Raw genomic sequence first — 17,092 nt, forward strand, 5'->3', positions numbered from 1 at the left:
CTTGTTTCCCTCCTGTGGCAGGATCCAGTTTGTGTGTTCTCTCTGCAAATACCGGACCTTCTATGAGGATGAGATGGCCAGCCACCTTGACAGCAAGTTCCACAAGGAGCACTTTAAGTATGTAGGCACCAAGCTCCCTAAGCAGACGGCTGACTTTCTGCAGGTAAGCCTCAGAGCAGCATAGCTACTCTTGATATTTTTGGGTCCCTGGTGACACAGGGCAGCCCTCATGAAATTCCGTGTCTCTGGCAGGAGTATGTCACTAACAAAACCAAAAAGACAGAGGAACTCCGAAAAACTGTGGAGGACCTTGATGGTCTGATCCAGCAGATTTACAGAGATCAGGATCTGACCCAAGGTGAGGAGGTTCTATCCCACTGCCCACCAAGTAGCACCTTGGCCTGCCCTCCTCTGCTTCTCCATACAGGATTGTGACATCCCTTTGTTTCTTTGGAAGATTGAACGAGAAAAGCCTCAGTCCCATATAGATAATCATGTTGAAAAGCTGGGCTGATATTTTTCCTAGACTTCTGGGTTTGTCTTAGGCACTTAGGACCAATGGTGACTCCCTTCTTCCTCCCTCCTCCCCCCACAGAAATTGCCATGGAGCATTTTGTGAAGAAGGTGGAGGCAGCCCATTGTGCTGCCTGTGACCTCTTTATTCCCATGCAGTTTGGGATCATCCAGAAGCATCTCAAGACCATGGATCACAACCGGAACCGCAGGGTGAGTGGCCATAGGTGGCCTCTCCCTCCTATTGGTGAACTGATTGAGGCCTCTGGGGATGTCCTGTGGTTGTAATGGGGAGAGGGGGAAGGCAGGGGACAATAGATAAAGACAGTTCCAGTCTAGTGCAATCACTGTGGTTACATAGAGAAAGCCAGGAGATGAGGACATGGCCTGGGAGAAGGTGATGTTGAGCTGGGCCTTCAAGACCAGTGCACCAAGGGATATGGGAACCACCATTTCCATAGGGGCCAACCACCAGATTAGGTTCAGAAAAAAGATGGAGAAACATACAGGGCCCCTGTTGCTGGAGCAGTGGTTGGACTTCAGAGGTTCATAGGCACTATAATCTAGGGTGAGAGGAGAGCCTTCGAAGTACAAGAACAGGAGGTTGGCCTGTGGGAGTGACCAGGAGCCAGGGATGACTCAGGTTTCTGACTCTGAGAACTGAGTAGACAATGGTGCTGCTGAGATTATGCGTGGCAGGGGGTGGGGTATATCTAGTTCGCACATTTGGCAAGAAAATGAGTATGTTCTTTTTTGCTGGCATATCCGGAGAAGATGTTTTCTGATTGAAGTGGTAATATGTTGGGTAGGAGGTAGCTGTTAAAAATCAGGTGATGTTGCAGGACTGCAGTAGGGAGATAGCACAGAGGCCCAGATCCAGTTCTGAGCTAAAAGGAGATGTGGCCGACGACACAGAATGATGGGATTTATTTGTTGATAGCACCTAAGGTGAGCATAGGAAATGGCATCGCTCATCCTTTTTCATACCCATCTCAACTCATTTCTGGTCGTCTTCAGTGCACCAATTCTCATTGAGGGGTCTGGCTTGGTAGTTACAGGTTGAGAATTGGCAAATGTCTAGAAAGATTAGGAAAGGATCCATTGGCTTTGGCAACAGAAAAGCTGTATTGCCAAGAACAGTTTCTTAGGCTGGGAACTGATGGGGGATAGAGAGAAAAGACAGTGAATGGTGCAGTATACATGAATTATTAAAATTGTTGAAAAGTCTTGGGGTGCAGTGATGTGTTCCTGTAATCTGAGCTACTTAAGAGGCTGAAACAGGAGGATAACAAGTTCAAGGTCAGCCTGGACAATTTAGCAAGAAGAGATATAGTTTAGGACTGGGATGTAGCTCAGTAGTAGGGTGCTTGCCTAGCATACAAGAAGCCCTGGGTTTAATCCCCAGTGGGCCGCCCCCCTCAAACATGTAGGAAATGAGTGATAGCAGTTGATCCTAAAAGAATTTAAATGCTACATGTGGGTTTTTTTTTTTTTTTTTTTAAATTTAATTCCCCCTCCCCATCCCAGTACTGGGGATTGAATCTAGGGCCTCATGTTTGCTAGGTAAGCACTCCACCACTGAGATATACCCCAGCCCTTTTTATTTACTCTGAGACATGATCTAAGTTGCCTAAACTAACCTTAACTTGTGATGCTCTTGCCTCAGTTGCCAAGTTACTGTGTGTACCACCACATGCAGATAAATACTCTTATTCTTTAAAAAATATTTATTTTTTAGTTGTAGGGGGACACAATATCCTTATTTTATGTGGTGCTGAGGATTGAACCCAGTTCCTCACACACGCTAAGGGAGTGCTCTACCTCTGAGCCACAACCTCAGCCCGATACTTCTATTTATTTATTTATTTTTAAAGTTCTGGACTATGATCATGAAAGGAAAGCTTCCTGTTATTATTTTAGTAACAGCTTTACTGAGGTATAATTCATATGCCATATAATTCACCCATTTAAGATGTACAGTTCAGGGGCTGGGGCTGGGGCTTAGCAGTAGCGCACTTGCCTGGCATGTGTGAGGCACTGGGTTTGATTCTCAGCACCGCATATAAATAAATAAAATAAAGGTCTATCAACAACTAAAAAGTCTATTTAAAAAAAAGATGTACAGTTCAATAGTTTTTAGTTGATACATAGATTTCTGTATACTCAGAAGCCACTGCCACAATCAATTATAGGATTTTCATCACCTCAAAAAGGAATTCATACCTTTTAGCTATCACCTCTCATCTTCCCCTTATATTAGTTATCAGTCTGGTACATATATTCTTTTTTTTTTTTTTTGTACCATGGATTGAATTCAGGGTGTGCTTAACCACTAAATCACTTCCCCAGTCGTTTTTTATATTTTATTTAGAGACAGGGTCTTGCTGAGTTGCTTAGGACCTTGCTAAGTTGCTGAGGCTGGTTTTGAACTTAGGATCCTCCTGCCTCAGCTTCCGGAGCCTCTGGGATTATAGGCATGTACCAACATACCCAGCCACATTTATTTGGGTATTTGGGTTGTTTCTTCCTTTTGGCTATTAAGAGTAATGCTCTCAGGAACAGTGGTGTACAAGTTCTTCTGTGCACATTTGTTTTCATTTCTCTTGGGTATTTACATAGGAATGGACTGCTTGAATTAAATAGTAAATCTTTTTTAGGGTGTGTGTAGTACTGGTGGTTGAATTTAGGAATATTCTGCTTCTGAGCTATATTCCCATTCCTTTCTAAATTTTATTTTGAGATAGGGTCTTACTCAGTTGCTGAGGCTAGCCTCAAGCTTGTAATCCTCCTGCTTCAGTCTCCTGTGTCACTGGGATTACAGGAGTGAACCACCATGCCCAGATCAAATTTTTTTTTCTTTTATTGCTTTCACTTTGGGTGTCATATCCAAGAATCCATTGACAAATACAAGATTATGAGGATTTACCCCTATGATTTCTTCTTGAAGAGTTTTATGGTTCTAGCTTTTACAGTTAGGCTTTGATCCACTTTGTTTTTTTCATATGGTGTGAGGTCAGGGTCTCACTTTATTCTTTTACATGTGGGTATTCAGTTGTCCTAGTACCATTTGAAAGAGACTATTTTTTCCTCATTGAATGATCTTGGCACTCTTGTTAAGTTAGTGGACCATAGCTGTGTGGTTTTATTTCTGGACTTAGAATTTTTTTTAATTATTATTTTTAATTTTTATATATATATATATATATGTATGTATAAAATAGCGGAATGCATTACAATTCTTATTATACATACAGAGCACAATTTTTTGTATCTCTGGTTGTATACAAAGTATATTCACACCAATTTGTGTCTTTATACATTTGGATAGTAATGTCCACCACATTCCACCATCATTTCTAACTCCATGCTCCCATCCTTTCCCTCCCACCCCTCTGCCCTATCTAGAGTTCATCTATTCTTCCCACGCTCCCCCTACCTACCCCATTATGAATCAACCTCCTTATATCAGAGAAGACATTCGGCATTTGTTTTTTGGGGGATTGGGTAACTTAGCATTATCTTCTCTAACTCTCCATCCATTTACCTGCAAATGCCATGATTTTATTCTCTTTTATTGCTGAGTAATATTCCATTGTGTATATATGTCACATTTTTTTAATCCATTCATCTATCAAAGGGCATCTAGGTTGGCTCCACAGTGGACTTAAAATTCTATTCCATGGTTCTGTCTTTATGTTAGTACAGTTATGTTAGAAAGTACTTTATGTTAGTACTTTATGTTAGGAAATAGCCTTGTGAGATTTGAAATGATAAAATGTGCATTTTCCAACTCTATTGTTATATTTCAAAATTGTTTGGATTATTATGTGTCCCTTGAATTTCCATGAGTTTTAGGATCAACTTAACAATTTCTTCAAAGAAGTCAGCTGGTATTCTGATAGGATTGTGTTTCATTTCTAGACCAAATTGTGGACTATTACCACTTTTACAATATGTCCACTAATCCTTGAATGTGGAATGTCTGAATTTATTTAGATATTCAATTATTTTTATATTTATTTTAGTTGTATTTGGACACAATATCTTTAATTTATTTATTCATTTTTATGTGGTGCTGAGGATCGAACCCAAGGCCTCACTCGTGCTAGGCGAGCTTTTTACCTCTGAGCCACAACCCCAGCCCAAGATATTCAATTTCTTTCAAAACTGTTTTGCAGTTTTCAGAATGTGTTCTGTGCTTTTTGTGAGTGTGCGATTGTTAAAAGGAAAACAATATTTTAGAATAAATTTGATATATTTAGAAATGGAATCAAACCCTGGGTCTTGCACATGCTAAGCAAGTTCTTTTGTTTATTAAGGGTAAATCAGTTATTTGCAGAATTAGTTGTGCTTTTTCCTTTTCAATCTGGATGCCTATTTTTTCTTTTTCTTAATTAATTATCCTGGCTACAACCTCTGGTATTTGGTTGAACAGAAGTGGTGAGAGTGCATGTCCTTGTCTTGTTTATATTGTTCATATCTTAAGGGGAGAGCCCCAGACTCATCATTACCCATTTTGTCCCATCATCCCAGGTAGAACATTTATAAAAATGAGCAATATATAGATCACTTATGGTAACCTTGAAATAATATTTGAATTTCTTATTATGTTTATAGAATTGGAAACTTGGGACTTTATGGGTCCCTGAGGTAGTTCTCTCCTAGGTCTAATTTGTTTATAGTGTTTTTATCCTGAAAGGGTGTTGTATTTTGTTGTTTATAGTATTGTTCTATAATTCTTTTTATTATTGTAAGGTTGGTAGTGATGTCCTCTAGTCATCTGAGTCTTCTGTTTCTCTTGGTAAATCTTGCTGAAGGTCCTTGTGCTTGAGAAGAATCTGTATTCTGTTATTGTTTGCTAGAATATTTTATAGATTATTGTTTGCCTAACCGTTTTATTGTGCTTATTCCTTTTTTAAAAAAATATACCTTTATTTTATTTATTTATTTTTATGTGGTGCTGAGGATCGAACCCAGGGCCTCACAAGTGCTAGGCAAGCGTTCCACCATTGAGCCACAACCCCAACACTGATCGTGCTTATTTCTTTGTTTTATTTTATTCTATTTTTTGATACTGGGGATTGGACCCAGGGGCACTTAACCACTGAGCCACATCCTCAACCCTTTTTACATTTTACTTAGAGACAGTGTCTCACTTAGTTGCTGAGGCTGGCTTTGAACTTGTGATCCCCCTGCCTCAGGCACCTGAGCTGCTGGGATTACACATGTACACCATCGCACCCAGCTTATTTCTTTGCTCTTTTGTCAAGTTGCTGTATGTGTGTGTGTGTGTGTGTGTGTGTAATTGAAAATGGAATTTTCAAATCACCAATTATTATTGAATTATCTATCTCCCCATTTCAGTTACTGGTTTTCATATTTTTGTGCTCTCAGTAAGTGCATATATACTTAAAATTGTTATAGTCTCATCATTATAAAATGTCTGTGTCAGTACATTTGTTTTGTTTTGTTTTATGATTTGTTTTGTCTGGTATTAGAATAGCCAGTTCTGCTTTCCTTGGTTGATGATGTTGCCCTGTCCTTTTACTTTCTTTTTAATTGTATGTGTGTGTGTGTGTGTGTGTGAGTGTTTGGGTGTGTCACTGAGGATCAAACCTAGGGCCTTGCTTATGCTATGCAAGTGCTCTACCACTGAGCTACATCCCTGGTCTCTATTTGTATTTTTGAATCTAAAGTGTGTGTCCTGTGGACAGCATATAGTTCAACCTTGATTTTTAGCTGTCCATCCTTCAATGTCTTTATATCAAATTCTCTAATTCATTTACCTGTAGTGTTAATTGTCTGATTTAATGTCTGTAATTTTCCTCTTTTACTGCTTTATTTTGTATTTAGTGAATATTTTTCACTGGAACATTTTAATTTGTTTAGTGATTTTTTTTTCCACTATCTTTTTTTTTGGTTTGACTTCCTTTTGTGGTTTCTCTAGGCCTTATCTTTTTTTTTTTTGGCACTGAAGATTGACCCCCAGGGACACTTAATCACTGCATTATATCCCAGCTCTTTTTAGTTTTTATTTTGAGGCAGAGTCTTGCTAATTTGCTTAGAGCCTCACTAAATTGCTGAGGCTGGTTGGCCTCAAACTTGTGATCCTCTTGCCCCAGCTTCCTGAATTAATGGATTACAGGTGTGCACCACCATACCTGTAGGCTTTACCTTTTATACGTATAACATCTCTAAATCCACTTCAGATATAACTTAATTTCAAGAAGATTGTTACTTCTGTGTAGCTCTGTGTTGTAATTATTGCTTTCTATATTTTGTTTATTTTAAAGAAGTTGAAGAAAGAATATTGATTATATCTTTCTAGGTTTTGTTAGTATTAGTCTTATTTCCCATTTTTCATTCTTTATTTGTTCCTGTAGAGTTGTTATTTGTGGTCATTTCTGTTGCTCCCCTCACCTGATTTAAAGACTTTTACAATGGAAATTTCAAACATATATAAAGGCACATCTCAGATATCACATCATTTTATCCATAATCATTTCAGTATTTAGCTGTGAAATATAAACAGTTTTAATTTACTATCATTATTACCCCTAAATAAAAATCAATGATAACTGTTTTTTGGTGTGGTGGTGGGGATTGAGCCCAGGGCACTTTACATCCTCAGCCCCTTTTTTTTATTTTGAGACTGGGCCTTGCTAAGTTGCCAAGGCTGGCCTCAAACTTGAAATCCTCTTGCCTTAGCCTCCCAAGTTACTGGGATTACAGGCATGCACCACTGTACCCAGTAATAACTTCCTTCTTAATACCGCCAAATAACTGGTATTCAGATTTCTTTGACTAATATTTTTAAAATCAAAAAGTTAAGACCCATACTGATGTATGTACTACAGATGGTTGCTATATATCAACCTGCTTTCAGTACATAGGTTCTTCCTTCATGTCTTATTTTTCTTGCAGTTGATTTATAGGAAGAAACTGGATTGTTTATATTGTAGTTTCCCAGAGTGGATTTGGTGATTGTGCTCTTGCCCTGACTTCCTTTGTCTTTACTGCCAACAGTATTTAATTTCTGTAATATATAAGACAAATAATTGCAGTATATCTATGTAATTGTGTGTGTGTAGTTTTATACAATAGTTTTAATCAGTTAAGAAGGGAAAAAATGGGGCTGGGCACAGTGGCGTACACCTGTAATCCCAGCGGCTTGGGAGGTGGAGGCAGGAGAATCAACAATTTATCGAAGTACTAAGCAACTCAGTGAGACCTTGTCTGTAAATAAAAATACAAAAATTGGGCTGGGGGTGTGGCTCAGTGGTCCAGTGCCCTGAGTTCAATCCCCAGTACAAAAAAAAAAAAAAATGTGCCTTTATAATGTCTTTTATAGTTAACTAAATTCTTCTGTGAATATTCACATTACTATCGGGTTTAATAACAGCAAATTCTCTCCCTCCTTCCTTCCTAACTTCCTTGGCTTTGAACTTCTTGGGATCCTCCCAGCCTCCTAGGTAGCTAGAATTACAGGCATGCATCACCACGCCCAGCTTTTTCAGTTCTGGTTTATCTCAAAATATCTATTTTTCCTTTATTCAGTATAGGATTCTTGGTTGATAGTCTTTTTTTTTTTTTAATATCTTTATTTTATGTTTATGTGGTGCTGAGGATGGAACCCAGTGCCTCACACATCGTAGGTGAGCGCGCTACCTCTGAGCTACATCCCAGCCTAGTGGATAGCCTTTTTATTTCAGCATGTTATCCTGATGTTGGCTTGGAACCTTTGAGTTTCTCTTGTAAGTGATGATTCGTTTTTCTCTTGCTGCTTTCAAGATTTTTCCTATGTCTTTGACTTTTAGCATTTTTATTGTATGTCTCTTGGTGGGTTTCTGTATTTTTTCCACTTAGAGTTCATTAATCTTTTTTGTGTAAGTTTGTTTTTCATCAGTCTTGGGGTAGCTTTCAGCTATTATTTCCTCATTTTTATTTTCCTTTTCTTTCTTTCTTTTTTTTTTTTTTTTAGAAACAGGGTCTGAATTGTTTAGTGCCTCACTTTTGCTGAGGCTGGGTTTGAACTTGCCATCCTTCTGTCTCAGCTTCCTGAGACATTGGGATTACAGGCATGCGCCACTGCACCTGGCCCTTTTTCTTTCTTATACTCCTGTTGTGCATAAGTTGGGTCACTTAATGGTGTCCCATCATTGTCTGAGACTTCATTTTTATTATTGTTTTTCAGATTGTATAATCTCTATTGAGCTACAGGTTCAATAATTCTCTTCTTATCTACTGTTCAGCTTCTCTGGTAAATAGTTATTGTACTTTTCAGTTCCAAAAAGATTTGTATTTTTGTTTTAGTATTTGTTTGTTGATGTCTGTCTGAAGAGGTGTGACACTATACCTTTTACTTCTTCAAGCCTTTACTTAAGCATTTTTAATTACTACTTTGAAATCTTTGTTAATGTTGACATCTTTTCACTGCCACAGGTAGTTTCTATCATCTGCTGTGTTTCCTTGAATGTGGGTCAGAATCTCCTTTCTTTTTTTTTTTTTTTTTTTTTTTTTGAAGATTTTTTTTAGAGAGAGAGAGAGAGAATTTTTTAATATTTATTTTTTAGTTTTCGGCAGACACAACATCTTTGTTTGTATGTGGTGCTGAGGATCAAACCCGGGCCGCACGCATGCCAGGCGAGTGCGCTACTGCTTGAGCCACATCTCCAGCCCTCAGAATCTCCTTTCAATGACTGGTTTTTTATTTTGGTACCAGGGATTGAACCCCAGGGGCACTTAACCACTAAGCTACAATCACTAAACTACATTCCGAGCCCCCCCCCCCCTTTTTTGGTGTGTGTGTGTGGTGTTGGGGATTGAACCCAGGACCTTGTGCATGCGAGGAAAGCACTCTACCAACTAAACTATATCCCCAGCCCTATACCTTTATTTTGTTTATTTTTATGTGGTGCTGAGGATCAAACCCAGTGCCTCACATATGTGAGGCAAGCATTCTACTGTTGAGCCACAACCCCAGCCCCCTGTTTTTTATTTTGAAGCAGGGTCTAAGTTGATTAGAGCCTTGCTGAGTTGCTGAGGCTGGTCTTGAACTTGTAATCCTCCTGCCTCAGCTTCCTGAGTTACTAGAATTATAGGCATGCGCCACCACACCCGGCTTCAATGTCTCATAATTTTGTGTTCAAAACTAGACATCTTATAGATAATATATTATATAATACTGGTTCCCCCCCCCCCCATATCCAGCATCTTGTTCTGATACTTGTGTATCTGTTTGATTAGTGACTTGCCAAATTTCTTTTAGCAAGGTCTCTTTTTAGAGAAGTCTCTTTCATCCCCACACTGTGAAGCTCTGATATTATGCCTTGAATTAGAAAGTCATGGGCATGTGCAGACATGCTGGCTTGATTGGGAACCACCCTGACATGGTTTTAGTAAGGGCTCTTTCTGACTGTCTCCCAGACCATACATACTCAGCTGTTAACAGTCTGTTTTCTGGCTGATTGCTATATGGTTCTCAATAATGCCCTGGGGCATAAATGGCACTCTACTTTAATCCAATTAAATTTGTGGTCCTTTACAGCATTGATTCTTGAGATTATTGTTTGAGATTTATTCTGAACCCTGGGAGGCTGTTCTTTGCTGTTTATTTTTGTTGTTTGTTTTAGTTTCTCTCTGGTAACTTAGCTACACTATGGTTTAATTTATATTACTATCAAATCTTCCAGTCTCCTTCCAGTTCTTTTTCTCCACACCCTTCATTGTTTGAGAGAGTTCTTAGTCTCAAACTCTTAATACTCTTACTAGTGAAGTTGGGAAGAGATTAAGAGCTCACAGATTTAAGGCCAGGCTCTCCTGGGCAAAATCTCTTAGCCAAGGCTCAGGGTGAGCACAAAGGGTTGCTTCCAAATAGTGACTCTGGTGCTTCAGGAGAGATAGGGAGAAGTGAATGGGCTGTGGCCTCTTTCTGGTATTGGTCTGCCTCTCTTAGCATTGGACCTCTACTTTGTGAACAATCCAGGGCTATGTGAGCCCCAGTATTCTCAGCATATCTTACCCTAGGTCACATCTCCATTCTGTGCATAGGGACTAGGCAGAAGAAAGAAGTTGTCATCTCCCACCTGTACTTATTGAGAACTTAGCCTCAGCTGCAGGTAGGTGGGGACAGGATAAGAAATGCTGACATCCTGTTCCAGCCCTAAGCTGTAATGAGGTTGGTAGACACTGGGGCTTATCCTCCTATTTGCATAGGAGTGGAGTTTCCATCACACTGAGCTAGGGAGGGCAGGGAGGCAATAGGTCAAACACAGCTGACACTCTTTCTCGCTGGATTTTAGTAGCTTTTCCTTGTTAAGTATTTCTTCATTTGATATATGTCCCTTGGACATATTCAGAGACTTTTCTTAGTAATTTTCATCAGTTTCATTGGCGAGTGGGTTCACAGGGCTCTTCCACCTGCCATGCTAGAAGACTGTCCTCTTCAGGTAATTTTTAGGAAGTCTTTTAAATTTTGATTCCAAAAATTAAATAAAAGTGATACCAGATGAAACTGTAGATTAGTTTATAATTAAAGACATGAATATGCTTGAGGAAAATATTAGTAATTATCAATCTATAATTCAGATGTATAGTCCAGTGTAGTTAGAATTTGTCTCTGGAATGCAAGGATGCTTCAATATGAAATCAAAGAACATAAAATACTGGAAGGGAAAACTATGTACAAATAATGTGATTACATTCTTAGAGAAGTGGAAAATTTTTTTTAAAAAGTGTATATATATATATATATATATATATAATGTATCTGTGTGTGTGGTACTGAGAATGAATCTGGGGCTGTAAGCCTGCTAGGCAAGTGCTTTACCACTGAGCCACATACCCAACCTTTTTTATTTTTTATTTGAAACAAGGTCTCACTAAGTTGTTCAGGCTAGTCTAGAACTTGGGATCCTCCTGAGTAGCTGGTATTACACGTTTGTCACTGCACCTTGCAAATTGTTCTCAAAGTTAGTAGAATTTGATAAGGAGGTGGGATTCAAGATAGCATACAAAAAGTAGTTGGTTTTCTTTATTCTAGTAATAATAAGTTAGAAACAAATGTGGTTAAAAATCTCACAGTAACTACACCGTGTTTGAAGTATCTAGGAATATAGATTTAAAGAAAGGCATAGCACCTTTAAGAAGAACTACAAATACTCCAAGGATACAAATGGAGGAACATAAAGAACATATTGTGTTGTAAATGGGGAGTTAATATTTAATGGTAAAACAAACAAAAACCCAGTTATCCCCAACTGATGAGGATAGTACAATTCCTATCATAATCTAGGATAGGGATAAGTGGATTGATTGCAAATTTTTACATTTTTACATTTTCTTTTTCCTTTATTTTATTGGTGGGGGTGTGTGTGCCGGGGATTGAACTCAGGGGCACTCAACCACTGAGCCACATCCCTATTTTGTATGTTATTTAGAGATAGGGTCTCACTGAGTTGTTTAGCACCTCACTTTTACTGGGGTTGACTTTGAACTTGTGATCCTCCCGTCAAAGCCTCCCAAGCCACTAAGATTTACTGATGTATGCTACCATACCCAGCTATTTTTATTTTTAATTGACACATAGTAGTACATATTTAGGATATACAGTATACTATTTTAATACTTATGTACAATACGTAACCAAATCAGTGCGACCATTAAATCTGTCACCTCTTACATTTATCATTTTTTTGTTATTGGAAACAGTCTTCCCTACACTATTTTGAAATATACAACTAATTGTTGTCAATAATATTCCACTGTGCTGTACTACATTAGAAGTTATTTCTCTATGCAGATGCACCCATGAACTCATTAACTATCCTCTTTCCATTTCTCCTTGTACCCCTTTTCTAGCCTTTGGTAACCTCTATTCTACTTTCTACTCCTATGAGATTAGCTTTATAAGCTTCCACATGTAAGTAAGGACATACTATGTTGTCTTTCTGTGCCTGACAAAGTTTTCCAAGTCTAACTGTAGCCAAAAAGATTATACAAAGGGCAGTTATGAGTTTACAGATATTAAAGGTTATTACAGCCAGGTATAGTAGTGCACATCTGTAACCCCAGCTGCTCGGTTGGCTGAGGTTGGAGGATCACAAATTCAAGGCTAGCCTGGTGACTTAGTAAGAACCTGCCTCAAAATTTTAAAAGGAGGGTTTTTTTTGTTTTGTTTCTGTTTTTTTTTAAAGTTTGGGGTGTAGCTCAGTGGTAGAGCACTTGCATAGCATGTACAAGGAGGCCCTGGATTCTATCCCCAGCACCACACACACAAAGAAATAGTTTAAAAAATTAATTTAAAAAATAATATACTGTACATGTTATTATTTATATGTATTATATATAATACACACACACACATATATATATTTATTTTTATTTTTTTTAAAATTTATTTATTTTTTTACAAAGTCAGCAGCAAAAAGTGGTGATGGCACAAGAATAAAATAGTGCAATCAACAGACCTAGGGAAAAGTCCCAATATGTTTTTTTTAGAACTTAGTATTTGTATAGGTGTCGTCTCTGAAACTTCAGGGCCAAGTGTTTCTGAGTTAATTTTGGGGTTTCAGAAAGACAATATGGTGTGATCAGTAGCTTCCAGCAGGATCTAAGGAAGAGTCTGGTAGTTGAATCATCCATCAGTAGTTATTCAAGTGACATACAGATGGGATAAAGAAAGATGAAATAAACCAGGCGCAGTGGTGCATGCCTGTAATCCCAGTGACTTGGGAGGTTGAGACAGGAGGCTCCCAAGTTCAAAGCCAGCCTTAGCAACTTAGGTAGGCCTTAAGCAACTTAGTGAGACCCTATCTCTAAATAAAATATAAAAAAGGGCTAGGCATGTGGCTCAGTTGTGGGGCACCCCTAGGTTCAGTTTTATTGGTGGGGGTGTCAATCCCCTGTACCAAAAAAAAAGATGGTGTAAAAATGGAATGTCAGGCTGGAGACATAGTTCAGTTGGTGGAGTGCTTGCCTTGCATGCACAAGGCCCTAGGTTCAATCCCTAGCACCATACCAAAAAAAAAAAAAAAAAAAAGTAATGTCATCCCATGTCTTGTCACCAAATGAATTCCAGGGGAAATATTTGTTTTGTAGAGCCTTTTGGACTTCAGATTTATATAAACCAAACAAAAAAACCTCTTTCAATTCAGCAGGGAAGTAATGATTTATAAATTTCTGGAAAGTTGGACCCCTGCCTCATAACTATATATTAGATTCCAGAAAACGTAGATCATTTGTTTACTTTGAGTGTGTTAAAGGAAGCCTTCATGAGCAAGCCAAAAAATCCATACACCAAAACAAGTTCATCTCATAGAGGTGCTGGGCACCAGCGTGCATATCAGCACTCAGGCTTGCTAGTGGGCAAGGAAGTCTCATAGGAATCAGCACATAATATTTTCTCTTTCATCCGGCAGCAAAAATATCTCACAATGACAACATGCAGTGCTGACAGAAGGTGGGAGGACCAGTCATGATTTTTTAAGACAGGGTCTAACCATCTTGCCTGGTCTGGTCTCAAACTCCTGGCTTGAAGTGATCCTCCCACCTCAGCCTTCCCAGTAGCTAGGACTATAGGCATGCACCTCACCAGGTTCACTGTTCGTTGTTTAAAATACAAGTGGAGGAAATGTGGCTTGCATCATTTTTTTTTTTTTTTTTTTTTTTTTTTTAAGAGTAATTGGTGGGGCTGGAGTTGTGGCTCAGTGGTAGAGTGCTCGCCTAGCACATGCGAGATCCTGGGTTCCATCCCCAGCACCACATAAAAAATAAATAAATAAATAAAATCAAGGTCTTGTGTCCAACTACAACTAAAAAATAAATATTAAATTAAAAATAATTAAAAAAAAGTAATTGGGCACTATCATTTTGGGGAACCTATTTGGTTAGAATTAAAAGCACCAGCCTGAGAGTACTTAATTTTATTCTGGTGGTGTTTGGTTATTATGATGAAAATCTGGAAACATTAAATGTGCCTCAGTTGGGAGAATTTATAGTGTGTCCATCTGTATGCCTAGAGAGGGAAAGATAATGTGTTAGCAAGAAACAGTTGCTAAGGAATACTGATTGTATCTTTAACTTGTTACTGAGCATGTCTGAGGCTAATATTTCCCCCAAATGGTAGGATGAAAAATGTGTAAAGAAAAAAGTGAATGTAAGAAAGGGAGTAGAAACAGCAAGTTTATGTGGCTTCCAGGAACATGTAAGCAAAGTTGGCTGAACTCAGCTGTATTCCTAGAGGGTGGAGTCTGTTCCCCACATGATAAAAATAGCATTATCCTCTTTCTGCTTATGGCTATATGATGATGAAAGTGAGATTTACCTGGTCTCCCACCACTGATGAAATGACCCAACTTCTAGGTGTAAATCCTTCCAGACAAAACTCAGTCTTGATAACTGTCAATCACACACCTTTCTATATATACATTTAGTTGTAGATTTTACTTATATATATACATATATTTATATGTATGTTTTTTAGTTGTAGATGGACACAATCTCTTTATTTAATATTTATTTTTAGTTGTAGTTGGACACAATACCTCTATTTTATTTATTTTTATGTGGTGCTGAGGATTGAACCCAGGGCTTCTCACGTGCTAGGTGAGCGTACTCTACTGCTGAGCTACAACCCCAGCCCTATTTATTTTTTTTATGTGATGCTGAGGATGGAACTCAGGGCTTCACGATGGGAGGCAAGTGCTCTACCACTGAGCCACAACCCCATCCCCTCACACACCTTTCTTACTGTGCCACAGAGAGGTGAGCCATCTGTAGGGGGCTGTATGGTGTTCTTTTAAATCTGATTCATTCCCTTACATCTCCATTTAAGAACCATTAGGCATTTTCTAATTTTTCACCCCTACAACCAGGTGCATGCATGTTTTGAGGTATTAAACTCAGGATTAAGGATTACTGAGAGCTTTACTTTTAATACATTCTATCCAACTGCTTTCCAAAAAATATGTAAACAATTGCTCTTCCCACCAGCAGTCTATTTTCAGCCTTACCATTACTGCATGTGTTTTGTCATGCTGGGAATCCTAAAGGAATATGTATCATTTAATAAAATATACTGTTAGATTGTATTCCTGTTTTTGTATTCTCTTTATCGATCATATGGGTTGTGCATTTGGCATTTAATAGGTTTTTTAGTTTGTTCACTTTTTGTTTTGTTGTTGAACTTGGGATTGAACCCAGGGATGCTTAACCACAAAGCCACATCTCCACCCCTTTTTATTTTTTGAGACAGGGTCTCGCTAAGTTGCTTAGGGCCTCGCTAAATAGCTAAAGCTGGCTCTGAACTCCTGCCTCAGCCTCCTGAGCTGCTGAGATTACAGGTGTGCACCAGCACTCCAAGCCCTAGAGTTTTTATATGAGGAAATTAGAATTTAGCAGTAGGCATATAAAAATATATAGAGACCTATAAATCTCTCTCTTTAATCAATCACACAGTAAATATGATGTGGAAGGATGGAGCATTTAAACAAAAGATAAGATCATATGAGGTAGTGGTTCCGGGCTTGTGAAGTGGCTGGACGATTATACTTGAGGTACACTTAAAGACCCCCAGTCTGGTTAGGGTCTTTGGCGGGGCTGAGCCCTGGGTGTGGAAGCACGGGTCGGGTCGGGTGGGCTTGCCGGGTTCCTGGAGCCACTCAGCCCTGTCTGCCCTGCCCTCAGCTCATGATGGAGCAGTCTAAGAAGTCCTCGCTCATGGTGGCCCGCAGTATCCTCAACAACAAGCTCATCAGCAAGAAGCTGGAGCGCTACCTTAAGGTGAAGGCGCACCCCTCTTTCCCCACCAGTCAGCCCTGACTCCTGGTACCCGTCCCCAACCCCAACCCTGCTTCTGCGGGCCCATCGTCCCTTCAGTGTCTTCGCTTCCCCTTGCAGGGAGAGAACCCTTTCACTGATAGCCCCGAGGAAGAGAAGGAGCAGGAGGAGGTGGAGGGCAGCGCCCTTGACGAGGGGGCATCGGGCGAAGCTGCGGGAGTCATGGAAGGAGAAGAGATTGCTCTGGTCCAGCCCCCTGTGCCCCCTGAGCCGGCCCCCGGGACAACGTCGCCACCGCCACCACCGCCGCCGCCACCGGAAGAGGAGGAGGAGGGCGTCGTACCCCTGCTGGGCGGGGCGCTGCAGCGCCAGATCCGCGGCATCCCGGGCCTCGACGTGGAGGATGACGAGGAGGGCGGTGATGGTGCCCCTTGACCCGGATTCCAGGCGGGCGGAGCCCGTGTGGCCCGCGTGGCCGAGGCTGGAAGTAGAGCCTAATAAAAGTTCTTCCTATCCACCTAGTTTGTGTGTCAGTGGGCGTTGCCGGCGGGTGTGGGGAGTGAGCGAAGGGATACGCTTGCGCGCGGGCGGGAGAGTGAGAGCGGAGCGCGCCTGTGGATGGAGTGGCGGAGGGAGCGGTGCGCGCCTGCGCAGGGGATTAACCCTGAGGCACTGCAGCTCGACCACAACTCCCGAGATGCTATGGGCGTCCATCCTGAGCAACCCGGAAGGCAAGGTAGAACGACGGGGGCGAGCCCTGCGAATGGGCCAGCCAATGGTAGCGTGCGTAAAGAGTGACGTA

The 17,092-nt window shown here is 40.1% G+C and overlaps 1 protein-coding gene across 3 annotated transcripts in view; it reads left to right on the top strand.

Moving 5' to 3' along the window:
- The window catches only part of Akap8l (A-kinase anchoring protein 8 like), a 34,553-nt gene extending 17,742 nt beyond the window's left edge, over positions 1-16,811 (top strand). For all 3 annotated transcript variants that reach the window (XM_046437100.2, XM_046437101.2, XM_046437102.2), the window contains 5 exons: positions 22-163; positions 253-358; positions 596-726; positions 16,198-16,293; positions 16,411-16,811. In XM_046437100.2, coding sequence (XP_046293056.2) covers positions 22-163; positions 253-358; positions 596-726; positions 16,198-16,293; positions 16,411-16,725 — 790 coding nt within the window. In that variant the 3' untranslated portion in view covers positions 16,726-16,811. The remainder of the gene's footprint in view (positions 1-21; positions 164-252; positions 359-595; positions 727-16,197; positions 16,294-16,410) is intronic.
- Positions 16,812-17,092: the final 281 nt, after the last annotated feature.

Source organism: Marmota monax, unplaced genomic scaffold (assembly GCF_021218885.2).
Source record: "Marmota monax isolate L192 unplaced genomic scaffold, Marmota_monax_Labrador192_F-V1.1 WCK01_AAM20220418_F8-fsc00021, whole genome shotgun sequence".
Taxonomy (NCBI): Eukaryota; Metazoa; Chordata; class Mammalia; order Rodentia; family Sciuridae; genus Marmota; species Marmota monax.